Consider the following 12955-nt stretch of genomic DNA (forward strand, 5'->3'; position numbering starts at 1 on the left):
TGAAGGGTCTGCTCCACACCTCCACTCCTTGCACTTGTAACGGTGAAGGGCCTGTCCTTCTGTCCAATGACACGGTGAAGGGTCTGCTCCACACCTCCGCTCCTTGCACTTGTAACGGTGAAGGGCCTGTCCTTCTGTCCAATGACACAGTGAAGGGTCTGCTCCACACCTCCGCTCCTTGCACTTGTAACGGTGAAGGGCCTGTCCTTCTGTCCAATGACACAGTGAAGGGTCTGCTCCACACCTCCGCTCCTTGCACTTGTAACAGTGAATGGCCTGTCCTTCTGTCCAATGACACAGTGAAGGGTCTGCTCCACACCTCCGCTCCTTGCACTTGTAACGGTGAAGGGCCTGTCCTTCCGTCCAATGACACAGTGAAGGGTCTGCTCCACACCTCCGCTCCTTGCACTTGTAACGGTGAAGGGCCTGTCCTTCTGTCCAATGACACAGTGAAGGGTCTGCTCCACACCTCCACTCCTTGCACTTGTCACAGTGAATGGCCTGTCCTTCTGTCCAATGACACGGTGAAGGACCTGATCCTTACCACCAGTGCAGGCACTGCACACAGTCGAGGACCTGCTCCCCGTCTCCACTATTTTAGCATGTCACACTGTCTCCGAGTGTTGTTATAACTAGAAATCTTAGACTTTGAGAGGCCACATGCATGGTGACGTGCATAGAACAGAGAGAAGAGTTCATGCTAAAGGTGTTCAAATAAACAGCAAATAAAGTACACAAGCTTCCATATGACAATATTTGCTTTGCAGATAGACCTGTGTCCAGTGACCCACCAGCTTTCAGCTTTGTTTACATGAGTGAAAGATATGTTCTCACAACCAGTGGCTCCATCCTTCTCATAGCAGACCTGTGTATGTATAGGTTATAGTGGCTTAGACATAAAATATTTTGTTTATTTAGTCAAGGCATAAGTCTTGGGCAGAGGCGTTTCTTGAACTTACACGCTGTGTTTAGACCCCTTTCCTGTTTACGTAAGACAGATATGAGTGAACTGTGTCCAGCTTGTGATATTTATTTTGTACGACAGATGTAGTTCAGATTCCGCCAATCGAAGATAATTGTTGAGGACCATTTTCACAAGCTCTGACTTTGCATCCACTTTCTTCTAGGTTGCAGAATGGCCCGAGAGAGGCGGCGGCAAGTAATTAATGGATCCCACCACCGAAGCCCAGAACAAAAGCCTGGCCGCCCCCAGAAGAAAGACAAGAAATCCAGTGTGGACCCAACCACTATCTGCCTGTCGCTAGCTGCTATCTGCTGCTTGGTGGGGGCCTCCAGTTTTGCCTATCACCTCTACCTCCAGTGGTGGCTAGCTGGGCGCATCACCACTCTTCACAGCTCACAGCGTATTCTCGACACTAACAGCAGCAGCCCTGATGTGTCACCCGAGAAATTCTGGGGCTCCTACAGGCCACAGGTTTACTTCGGGATGAAAACACGAAGCCCAAAGTCATTGGTGACAGGTGAGGGGAAAGGTTCACTCCTCTAGGGTCTGCCTACTGCAACTCCACTTGAGTCTTTTTATAGTGACCCTATGCTTCTAAAGCTCTGTTCACAGGATGGTTCTGTGCTTTTGAGATTCCTAGCTCAGTTCATACCCATTCAGCTCATTATCCTGGGGCATACGTTCTAGATTTAAATACCAGCCTTTTTGATTGGTCACCATTTGATTAGTCTTTACAATAAGTGTCTGAAAGCTTGATACTGGGAAGTTATTCCATGCAAACACTGCAAGAATAGGTCAATTCAAAGCTGCTGGAGAAACGGACTAACGCACGATTACCTGCCTATTTGGAGAAATGTAATCTACTGCATCCTTCACAATCCGTTTTTAGGGCACGTCCTAGTACTGAGAAGGCACTGGTGAAGGAGACAGATGCTGTCAAACTGACGCTTATTCAGGAAAAGCAGGCCGCTCTGATCCTACTTGATCTCTCAGCAGCCTTTGATCCTGTCGCACACCATCCTCCTCCAGTGTCTGGGAGACCTCGGAGCCGGGGGGCTTACCTTGGTATGGACTCGTTCCTTTACAGAAGCCCAGCAGTCTGAATGGCCCCATATTCCTTGGATGTCTACGAGATGACGTTTGGAGTTCCACAGGGCTCATCGTCGAGTCCGACTCTACTCCATATTTAAATGGCTCTCCTGGATCTTTTAGTAGAATCTTTTGGGATACAGCTAGCCTCGTGTGCGAATGACGCACAGCTTTTTCCATTGATGGAGAGGGACACACCTGAGGCTGAAAGTACTTTTAAGAATTGCCTGATAGCAGTCTTTGAGTTGATGTGGGCCAGCAACCTTCAGAGTTTCTGCTGTTTCTGCTGCTCCCCCCATGGGAATTGACTGCTGGACGGAGTGCGCTGCACTCCCCGCTCCTTACCTGACCATCAGGGTCCGTGACCAGTTCAATTTGATCTGCAACTGACTATGAGCTGCTAGATTTCAGCAGCAGTTGGAACACTGCATACCTTCACTCGGCTAGCACGTTGTATTTAGGTTTGCCCACCTACTTCCTAAAACGGTTACAGTTGGTACACAACACTGCAGTGAAACTTTTATTAAAGGTTCCAATGCAGGCGTCAATCCCTCCCTATCTGAAGGAGCTTCATTGGCTACCGATTTAGGAGAGGATTTTGTTTAAAACTCTAGTCCTGGCCCATGGAGCTTTTTATAGCACAGGTCCTAGTGATCATTCTAACAGGTGAATCCATTACTACCCAATCAGATCCCCTCGCTCTTCCGAGATCAAAGAGATCCCAAGATTTAACCACAAGGACTGGAGAGGCCAGTCTTTTTCCTATCTTGCTGCCCAGGCATTGAATCGTAAAATCAGAGCTGAAAGTCTGTTTTCGAAAGTCTGTTAAAACGTAGTATTTATTTATTTTATTTATATACTAGCAGCCCGTCCCGACGTTGTCCGGGTATGAATTGCTGCCGGCCAGTAGTATATTGTTTTGTAGGATTTCGTTTTGATAGCATTTCTTATCTGTGACAGGCCTGTGAAACACTCAGATTCACAGTGCACTGATGATGCCCTTAAGAGTGCACGTTCAGTAGTATGTGAACTTCGAGTTTCCCTACTTTATTTTTCCATGCAATATTATACAGCGCGAACTCGACAACATGGCATGAGCACAATTTACATTACAGAAGAACACATTCATTTGTGGTAGACGCGGGGAGACAAAGCTATTTGCTTGGAATCACAGGATGTTGAGCTGATGCCGAGATTCGAACGTAGCTCCCCAGCTCTAAAGTTCGCAATTCCAGAACTTGTGGCGGGAGGTGTGTCTAAAAGTGTATGTTGCTGCTGGCCATCAATGAGAGAGACCTGTGCATTTTTCAAATGGGTGGTGAAAAAATATGAGTATGTTGCTGGAGATGTGGGCCGCCGTGCCACCAATGTACATACCGGGGGAGGGTAAACATCCATTATTCCGCAACTTTCTTTGCGCATACCATCACTCCGCATACTTTCATTACGAAAGTACCATGACTCCGCAATGTCATTATAACGCATGGCATTACATTTATATGCTTTTACCACGCATACATTTACAACGAAATTCGTTGTAAATGCATGAATGGTAAAAGCATGTTTTTTTAATGTTTGGATAAGGTAAGTATGGGTATAGGGATATATGTTTTGGGGTACTGAGGTATATGTTCTGGGGTGTTTGGGTATTTTAAGGGTTTAGATATAATTTTGGGTTATGGGGTACAGGGGTAGTTTTAGGGTTCAGGGATAGGTATGGGTTTTGGGCTACAGGGGTATTTTTAGGGTTCAGGGCTAGGTTTGGGTTTTGGGGTACAGGGGTATTTTTAGGGTTCAGGGCTAGGTTTGGGTTTTGGGGTACAGGGGTATTTTTAGGGTTCAGGGCTAGGTTTGGGTTTTGCGGTATAGGGATATTTTTAGGGTTCATGGGTAGGATTGGGTTTTGGGGTACAGGGTTTTTTTTAGGGTTCAGGGCTAGGTTTGGGTTTTGGGGTACAGGGGTATTTTAGGGTTCAGGGGTAGGTTTGGGTTTTGGGGTACATGGTTATTTTTAGGGTTTAGGGATAGGTTTGGGTTTTGGGGTACAGGATATATTTATAGGGTTAAGATGGGTTAGTGTTTAAGGGTGTTGGGGTATTTTAAGGAGTAAGGGTGGGTTATGATTATGGGATGCAGGGGTATTTAAAGGGAGCAGGGTGGGATTAGCACACGATATGAGACATGGCATGAAGAGCGGAACGTACCACACGCCCCCAGTGCTTGTCACGCCCCCAGCACATGCCCAGCGCACAACACAGACATGCCCACAAGGGACTACTTTGCTGGCACGGTTCTTTTACCTTTTGAATGTATATGGTGGGCGTCTGCATAGCCTATGTCCTTCTGCTGCAAATGCCCTTTCCAACGCTCTATTGGGTGTTGTGATTGGTGCTGTGGTTCCTGAGATTACCCGCCTCAAAGGTTTGGGCTCTCTCTGTATTATATTAGTATGGATATATATATATTTTTTTATTTATTCAAAGTTTTATGTAGCGCGAACATGACACGTGGGTATCAGATCGCCTAACAATTACATAGTAGAAAATGAAAAATTACGTCAAAAGAGTGATAACAACAAACGAATCATGAGGACACAATAAATATAGTAATAGCCAGGTCAATGCAATGTACTTGGACTTGACAATGTTACTTGGAGGTCGGTATAAGCAAACAGTTAAATAAGTGATAAATCTCAGCAAGTAAGGACTTTCTGTAATGCACCAAGTCAGGAACAAAGTTGTTATTATAGAGTTAGAGGGAGAGAGCAGAGGGCTTACTGATGGAAAATGGCAAGAATGGACTGGGTGGCAACCTGGGTTCAGAGATGGAGAGGATTGAGTGCAGTCATCAGCTATGGTAGGAAGTTGCTCATAAGGAAGATCTTAGCTTCCTTCTTGAAGGCAGAAGTAGAGCTCATTCTTCTGAAGTTAGGAGGAAGCGAATTCTAGATTTAGGGGCAGCTCTGGAGAAGGCTCTGTCAGGTTTTTTCTTCTGGAATAAGTGTGGTTTCAGAACTAGATCCCTGGCGCTCCGAGATGGTCTGCCGTCTCTCAAAATCGTGATTTTGTTTGGGCTAGATACATCCGTGTTTTGTGGTGGAGAGCTTTGTGAGTATTACAAGCCAGTTACGTTGAATTCTGGCTTCAAATGTTAGCCAGTACAAAGCCTTCAGATAAGGTGAGATGTGATCACATTTTTTTGATTCTGTCAGGAGTCTTGCTGCAGCGTTGAGACACGTTTTTAGGGGAGCAGTGGCGATCTCGGGTAAGCCTGAAAGTGTAGTGCAACCATACTCCATTCTAGAGTTGACAAAGGACTGGTCTGCCATTTTGAGGTCTGTAGATAAAATGAGTGGTTTCAGTTTCATGAGATCACTCAATTGAAAGCAGGCGCTTTTGGCCATCGAGTTCATGTGAGTTTGCATCTTTAAGTTCTTATCAAGCGTAATACCAAGAGATTTGGGGGATTCAACCAGGACAGGAGAGCAGTTTAGAGCAGTGATCGTCCGTTCCTTAGCATCGGCGGAGCTTTTGGTTCAGCGAAATCAAAAGGAATTCTGTTTTTTGCTAATTGAGTTTAACATGATTGCAGGTTAGCCAATGTTAAGTCCGCTTTAAGGCATCATCCATTGGCTTGATCTCCTCCAGAGATGAGATCGCCATATAAATCTGAGTATCATCCGCATACATGTGGTAGGAAGTGTTAGTATGCCGGAGAGTTTCAGTGAGAGGTTCTACATAAAGGGTAAACAGTGAAGGGGATAAACTAGAGCCTTTCGGAACACCAATTGAGCTAGAGGAAGGTGAGGATAGATCATGGTTAACCAAAAATCTTTAGGTTCTGTTCCGCAAGAAGGATTTAAATCAGTCAAGACTGTACCCAATAACCCAATCCTGTTTTCGAGTCTGGCTAGCAATATTTCATGGTTTACGGTGTCAAATGCGGAAGACCAGTCAAGAAGAACTAATAGGCAGAATTTGTTTTGATCAAGCGCCAATAGAGCATGGTCCACTATATCAAGAATTACAGATTTGGTATTGTGACCAGGTCTAAACCCAGATTGACAGTCATCAAGCAAATTGAATTTCTGGATTTGTTGTCTCAACTGCTGTTGCACTCATACTTCTAGTGCTTTGGCTAAAAGAGGAATTTTGGTCAATGGCTTAAAATTATTAGGCAGCATTCCCTGTCTGTTTATTTTTTTTAAGATGGGAAGGACTTGACCAGTCTTGAACCAGTCTGGTAAGGTTCCTTGAGATAAGGAAGCATTTGTTATGTTGGTCCAGCTGGGGACGATGCATTGCTGGAGTAACGGAAGGCATTTGGATGGGATCATTGTAGTGATTATTAGGATTAATGGACTAATGGACAATATGGTTGTAGCAATGTCATTGTGGCCGTATGGCTTGAAATCAGACCATTGTGCTTTGTTTTTTGACTTTGGAAATGAGGGTGTAGTGGTTCGGGATGGAGAATATGCGAGTAGTAGAGTGCATCAACAGCTGTCAAGAGTTCGATTTCCAGGGTGTTGGCTTTGGATGAGAAAAAGGAAGAGAATTCCTCGCAGCTTATTTGGGCTCTAGCTGATTCAAGTGAGGTTTTAGCAAGCCTGTTCAATTGACGTTTTATCAACTTTACACGGTCTGTTTTACGCATTGTAAAGTTCAGTACCAAAGAAATCTTTTTTTGATCTGAGAATTCTTTTGTTGTAAACGGTTCTGGTCTTTCTTAGAAGATGTAAATGGGAGGAAGTGGGGTGATGCCTCTATTTCCTTTCAGCGAGTCTGAGGTTTCTTCTTTCATCATTTAGCAACCCATTGAACCAGAGATTTTTTAGGTCTCACCTAGCGATGCAGCGAAGCTGCTCGCTAAGCGAGATCTATTGTCGCCGACTTGCTTAGTGAAGTGGGATGGTGAAGGGCCTGTCCTTTTGTCCAATGACACGGTGAAGGGTCTGAAGAGAGGTGCACGAGCTTGTAAAGACATTGGAGGCATGAGCTGTGAATGCGCGCTTTTGGAGACATGAGCTGTGAGCGTGTACGGCGGCGTTGGTAACGTCTCTTTTCGTGCTCCCCCACGCTTTCACTTTCGCGCACGAGGGCGCCTGGACAGCCCATGTGCACGCTCACGGCATCTATCGCCGATCGTTGTAATCACCTACGCTCTCTAAACACATGCTAGATGTTGGAGCTTCGAGCCCGGCAGGCGGCAGGCAAAGATGCGAGCAGATACCAGGAGTGCGTGGGACAGCATCGCCCCTCCACCCTCTGGTCCCGCCGGCTCTCGCGCGCTCCATGCGCACACCCCCTCATCCATAATTACGTGCCTGCCTGTGGTGTCTTCAAGGCGGCAGGCAGAGATGCGAGCAGGTACCGGGAGCGCGTGGGACAGCATCGCCCCTCTACCCTCTGGTCCCGCCGGCTCTCGCGCGCACCTTGCCCAAACCCCTTCATCCATAATTACGTGCCTGCCTGTGGCGTCTTCAAAGTGTGCATTCAGCAGAGGGTGCAGCCATAAGTTTCACTTTCGAGAGCCTTTGCCGGGAAATGAAAACTTAGGGAGAAGGCGGGAGGGGGTGGAGGACGCGCGTATGGGTGTCACTGGATGGCTCCTTGTGCACGGGCTATTGAGTACACACCGCATCTGTGCATGCATGGGAGCCAGAGGCAGGACGGGCAGGTCAGAAGCAGGCAGCCGAGGGCAGGGCACCCGCCGCAGTGCTGCTCACTCGGTAAGTGTCACGACTAATGTGTGAAGTGTGCCATAGTATGCGATATTTTTGGAGCATTATTTTTATGTGCTCGGTATTCTGGCATACAATTCTGTCCATGTAATGCAGGCAGTATACAATAAATTATATAATGCTGCCACCCTGTAGTCTGGGCTACACTCAGCTGATGTAATTAAGGATGTCACCACGCTGGCTAGACTACGTGTGATTTATGTCGACAGGGAAATCATCATGCAACCTGTGCACAGCATGCTAAGGTTGGCACCAGGCATTCTGAGTTAAATGTGCCTTCTTTCAGCGCGTCCATCTTCATGTAGTCTGGGTTAAATGCCATATTTTGATTCGAACATCTGGATGTGGTCTGGCCTAAGTGCTTTATGTGGACAAGAGCATCACTATGGGAATGCAGGTTAAAGGTAGCTGATTTGAACATGCTATGTCCATGTACTGCAGGACAGGTGTGTAGAGTTAGCTATATTTATAAATGTTAAATATTATTCGTATCGGTGCTATTATTTAATAGAATAAATAAAAATAACATCTCCCCCTGCTAATGAGCCTGCATCTGTCTCCGGCCTGTGAGAAAGGAGTCTATTATGTAGCGCACAAAACTAATTCTGTGGTCTCCAAGGTCTCCAGCGCTGCACAGAGCTAAATTTCATTTAATACCAAAGACAAGGTTAGATGGAATAAGGGAGTGAAAACCAATGCGAAGTAAAACCAAAATGTAACTGTCACCAGGAAATAGGCCACGTCCTGCCGTGCACAGTTAATTGAGTCTAAATTTTTTAATTTTTTTATTTTATAAGCCATTTGTTAAGCGCCTGGTTACACAGAAAACAGTGTGTCCCCGCGCTCACTGCTGCTAGGTTTCATGAGGCAGATGTTAGCAGAGCCAAAGATGGTTACATGGTGGGGAACAGAAATGTTTTGAGTTTTCCCCGGAATCTAGATTCGGAGGGTTCCATTCGGAGGTGGAGTGGGAGTTCATTCCACTGTTTGGAGGCTAAGTACCTAAACGAGCGGCCACCCATCCTGGCTCTCTTGATTCGGGGAAGTTTAAACAGCATCGCACCGGATGATCTCAGATTCCAGATAGGGCGATGTACACTGAGGAGGTTCTTTAGATAACCTGGGCCTTTGCCCTGGGCAATGCGGTGCGCAAAACAAAGAACTTTAAATTTAATCCGTTCCCTGACTGGGAGCCAATGCAGCTTGGCCAGCGGGGTCTTCCCAGAGGCTCTGCGAGGAAGCCCGAGCACAAGGCGTGCAGCAGCGTTCTGAACACACTGGAGTTGGTGAAGGCCTTTCACACTCAAGCCTACTAGCAGAGCATTCCCATAATCAAGGTGGGGGGTCACCAAGGCATGGACAATAGTCTTTCTGGCTCCAATAGGGAGGAGATCTAAAACCTTCCGAAGGACCCTCAGTATGCTGAAGCACCTACCAGTCACCTTGCTGACGTGGGACTTCTAAGAAAGGTCTGAGTCAAGCAATACGCCAAGATTTCTTAACGAAACCACGGGAATGGGAGGGCTAACCAAATCGGTAGGCCACCACCTATGAGACCAAGCAGATGCTGCTTTCCCAACCACCAGCAGTTCTGTTTTTTCGCCATTAAGGCGCAGGCAGTTGTTGTTCATCCATGATGCCACTGATGACAAACAGTTGGAAGAATTAGTGGCATCTTCACTGTGGTCGGGCGTAAGCTTCATTATCAGTTGGGTGTCATCAGCATAGCTGACAATGCCCACCCCAAAAGCCTCCACTACGTGAGCCAGGGGTTCCATATAGATGTTAAACAAAGTAGGGCTCAAGCTTGAGCCCTGGGGAACCCCATGGCTCACCTTCCTAAGAGAAGATTTAAAGGGTGGGCAGTGCATCTGAAAGCTCCTATTGGCCAGGAAGGATCGTAACCAGGCAAGTGCTGATCCTACCACCCCCATCTCAGAAAGTCGAGACAGCAGCGTTGTGTGCAGCACGGTGTCAAACGCTGCACTTAGATCTAATAAAACCAACGCTGCTGTCTCACCTTCATCCACTATCTGTCTAAGGCACTCAGTGGAATAGAGAACGGCTGACTCCGTAGAGTAGCCGGATCTAAATCCTGATTGTGAGGGATGGAGGAGGGCTTCCTCCTCAAGGTATTCCATGAGCTGCCTATTAACCACCTTTTCTACGACTTTAGAACAGAAGGGGAGAAGGGAGATGGGACGGAGATTTTGGAGTTGAGAGATATGGATATTGGGTTTCTTTTTTAGAGAAATAACCTGAGCAGTTTTCCACGCATCAGGTACGTAGCATTCCTGGAAGGATAATGTCACCATGTGGCTAATATGGTCAACCAACATGCTCTCCATGACTCCTTTACAACGAGCCGGCGGGCATGCATCGCTAGGAGAGCCGGATTGTATGCTGTTGACGATACATAATAGATCATGTCTTTCAGGTGTTTTGAAGCATGTAAGATGGGATTTCCTTATGGGGCTAGAGCTGTCTCTTGCGTCCACATGGTGACATGAAGGATCGGCCCTATGTTTAAAGGTGGCATAGATTTTATCGACCTTTTCTACAAAGAAATCCGCTACAGAATCACATAGCTCATTAGAGTAAGTGTCTTGAGCTTCAAGTCTAGATGGAACCGTGAGCTCCTTATAAATAACAAAGAGTTCTCTGGTGGGATTGTCTGCTAGCTCAATCCTGTTATTAAGATAGATACTTTTCTCAGATCTTACTAGTTTTTGGTATTTTTTTTAACTCCGTTCTATAATGAGCTTTATGTTCTGGAGCATAGTTTTTCCTCCAGCTCCGTTCCAAGGTTTTACATTTGGCTTTAGCTCATTTAAGTTTTTCTGAGAACCAGGGGGCAGTTCTAGATTGCCTTGCCGGGGGTTTGGATGTCCAGGGCGCAACCTTATCCAGAGCGTTGGACATCCAATTTTCATAACTGCTCCATGCCTCCTGTACGGTGTTGCCTAAGGACAAGGGATGTTCTGATAGGGTGTTTACAAACGTTTCTGGGGTGAATTTCTTCCATTCCTCCGCTTCTGCGGTAGGGGTATCCTAGGTCTAGTTCCTAAGGGCACATTCTCAATTTCGAATGGGATGATGCTGTGGTCCGACCAGATCGTTTGGATCGGAGATGAAACCTTAATACCCTCCCAGTTAGCAAAAATAGGGTCCAAAAGGTGGCCGAGTTGGTGTGTGGGGGCTGTAGATAACAGATTAACCCCCAAGGGTTTCAGTGCTGCAACCACAGCTTGTGCCTCTCTACACTCTATATGACATCTGACCCCCAAGAACAGGTCTGTTTTCAGTGACCCGAAGCTGACATCCAGGGGATTTGTTATTGGATGCAAGGCCGCTGGACAGGGAACCTGTCCTGCAGATTTAAGAGAGCAAAGCCAATGCGAAGCACGCGTGGAGGAAGTGGCCTTCCTTGGGGGAGAGGTGTGGCGCAGCGGCCAGAGTGGCTGGCTGAGTCCGGAGCACGGTCCGATCCCCGGCGGCACAGCAGCTCAGCTCAGCACCATGTGACTCTGGGCAATAGCTCATTTAATTTCCCTGACTGCCCCCAGCGCCTTGAAACTATAAGGGGTGATATCTTCTCGCTTTTCATATATAAATTATTCCTTGTAGATGTATAAAATGATATTTCTTTATTCTAAAAGGTATAATATATTCACCCACTCTGACTGGCATCCTGGCTGATCTCTCTACAGCTGCCGAACACAACAGAGGTCACACATCACAGTCACTACATCACCTACTCAGCACCGAAAGTTACAGCTGCTTGTTTTGTCTTCCGAGGGATAACGTTTGTTTTTACACTAGTAACTTTATGTTTTATAGCGTTCTTAAGCAGTTGGAGAGGTATGTGTATTTATTTTGTTCACTACCACAAAGCCAGGAGGAAAGAAAGAGAAGAAAACTTCATTTGATGGCTAAAATGCTGGTTTTGTAGTCCCAGTCGGTAGCATTTCTTTGGTACCATTTCTCACTTATCAGCACATGTGGCACTTAAAAAATCTCTTCCACCTTTAACAAGCATTTGCAATGCAATAGGTCTTGCATTTACGCGAGTTTGAGCTATTGACATTGCAAATAACAGTGCCTTTTATATTTGTTTTAAAAACATAAATAAAAGGCATTGTCATTTACAATGCCAATAGCTTTAACTCGTGTAACTGCGAGACCTATTGCATCGCAAATGCTTGTTTATCTTTATCATGAATTCTTTTCAGTTTTAGAGGAGCTATGGAGCTGATTACGTTAGTCACTGTAGAGTTATTGTGATCAGTGAGATCATTCACATTACCCATACTGTCCGGTGGGTGAAGCTCCCTCTCACAGCTTGCCATTAGATTTACATTGTTTACATTTTAGTATCCCGGACCCAATGTTTATTTATTGAGTGGTTGTGAGATTTTTTTTCATTTTTATGAACGTTATTTGAAAGATTATGATGAGGTAGTCCGACCAATCACATGGATCAAATGAGCTAATTTTAACAGCATTGTCTCTGGAGATGATCCAGTCTAAGGTGGCACCTTTTGTATGAGTAGGGAGAGAGAGAGCAGGCTTGTGTGAAGGATAGGTCTTCCAGGAGCTCTTCAAGGATATTGATTACATTGTCTTTAGAGTCATTCCGATGTAAATTAAAGTCACCAAGGAATATATCATTAGAACGAAGAGACAAATGGGCTGTGATGATCTCCATTAAATGGTCCTTAAACTGAGCGTTGCTGCCAGGGGGATGGTAACATGTGTGGAGTTTGCAGTTTGTTCGGATTGACTTTCTGATATGGATGGAAACTGTGGGAGGGATGGGTGGTTGCCGTTTGTCAGCGCCGGGGCACTCCGGATGGAGTATCTGTGCGCTTTAGAAATTGATTGATTGGCTTGTATATGGGAAGACAGGAGTAATGCTTGAGACAGTGAGGACATCTAGATTTAAATACTGACTGGGAATTAATACTTGCTCTCTTAGCCATTGGTACAGGGATATTTCCACATCCATAAATTAGATGCTTGGTGCCCTAATACATTGGTATTCTCACCCCCAACGAAACCATGCATGTCTTACTGAGCATTGTCTGTTCCCAGGTCTTCCATGGGCTCTGTCCGCTGTCATATCTCCTGAGCACCCTGTCTGCTGCTTGGTGTCTTGA

General features: G+C 46.0%; 1 protein-coding gene across 1 annotated transcript in view; it reads left to right on the plus strand.

The window, feature by feature from the left end:
* The window catches only part of MOGS (mannosyl-oligosaccharide glucosidase), a 76142-nt gene that overhangs the window by 12568 nt on the left and 50619 nt on the right, over positions 1 to 12955 (plus strand). The window contains exon 2 of the mRNA XM_086964352.1: positions 1128 to 1481. Coding sequence (XP_086820478.1) covers positions 1136 to 1481 — 346 coding nt within the window. The 5' untranslated portion in view covers positions 1128 to 1135. The remainder of the gene's footprint in view (positions 1 to 1127; positions 1482 to 12955) is intronic.

Source organism: Lissotriton vulgaris, chromosome 3_2, assembly GCF_964263255.1.
Source record: "Lissotriton vulgaris chromosome 3_2, aLisVul1.2, whole genome shotgun sequence".
Lineage (NCBI taxonomy): Eukaryota > Metazoa > Chordata > Amphibia > Caudata > Salamandridae > Lissotriton > Lissotriton vulgaris.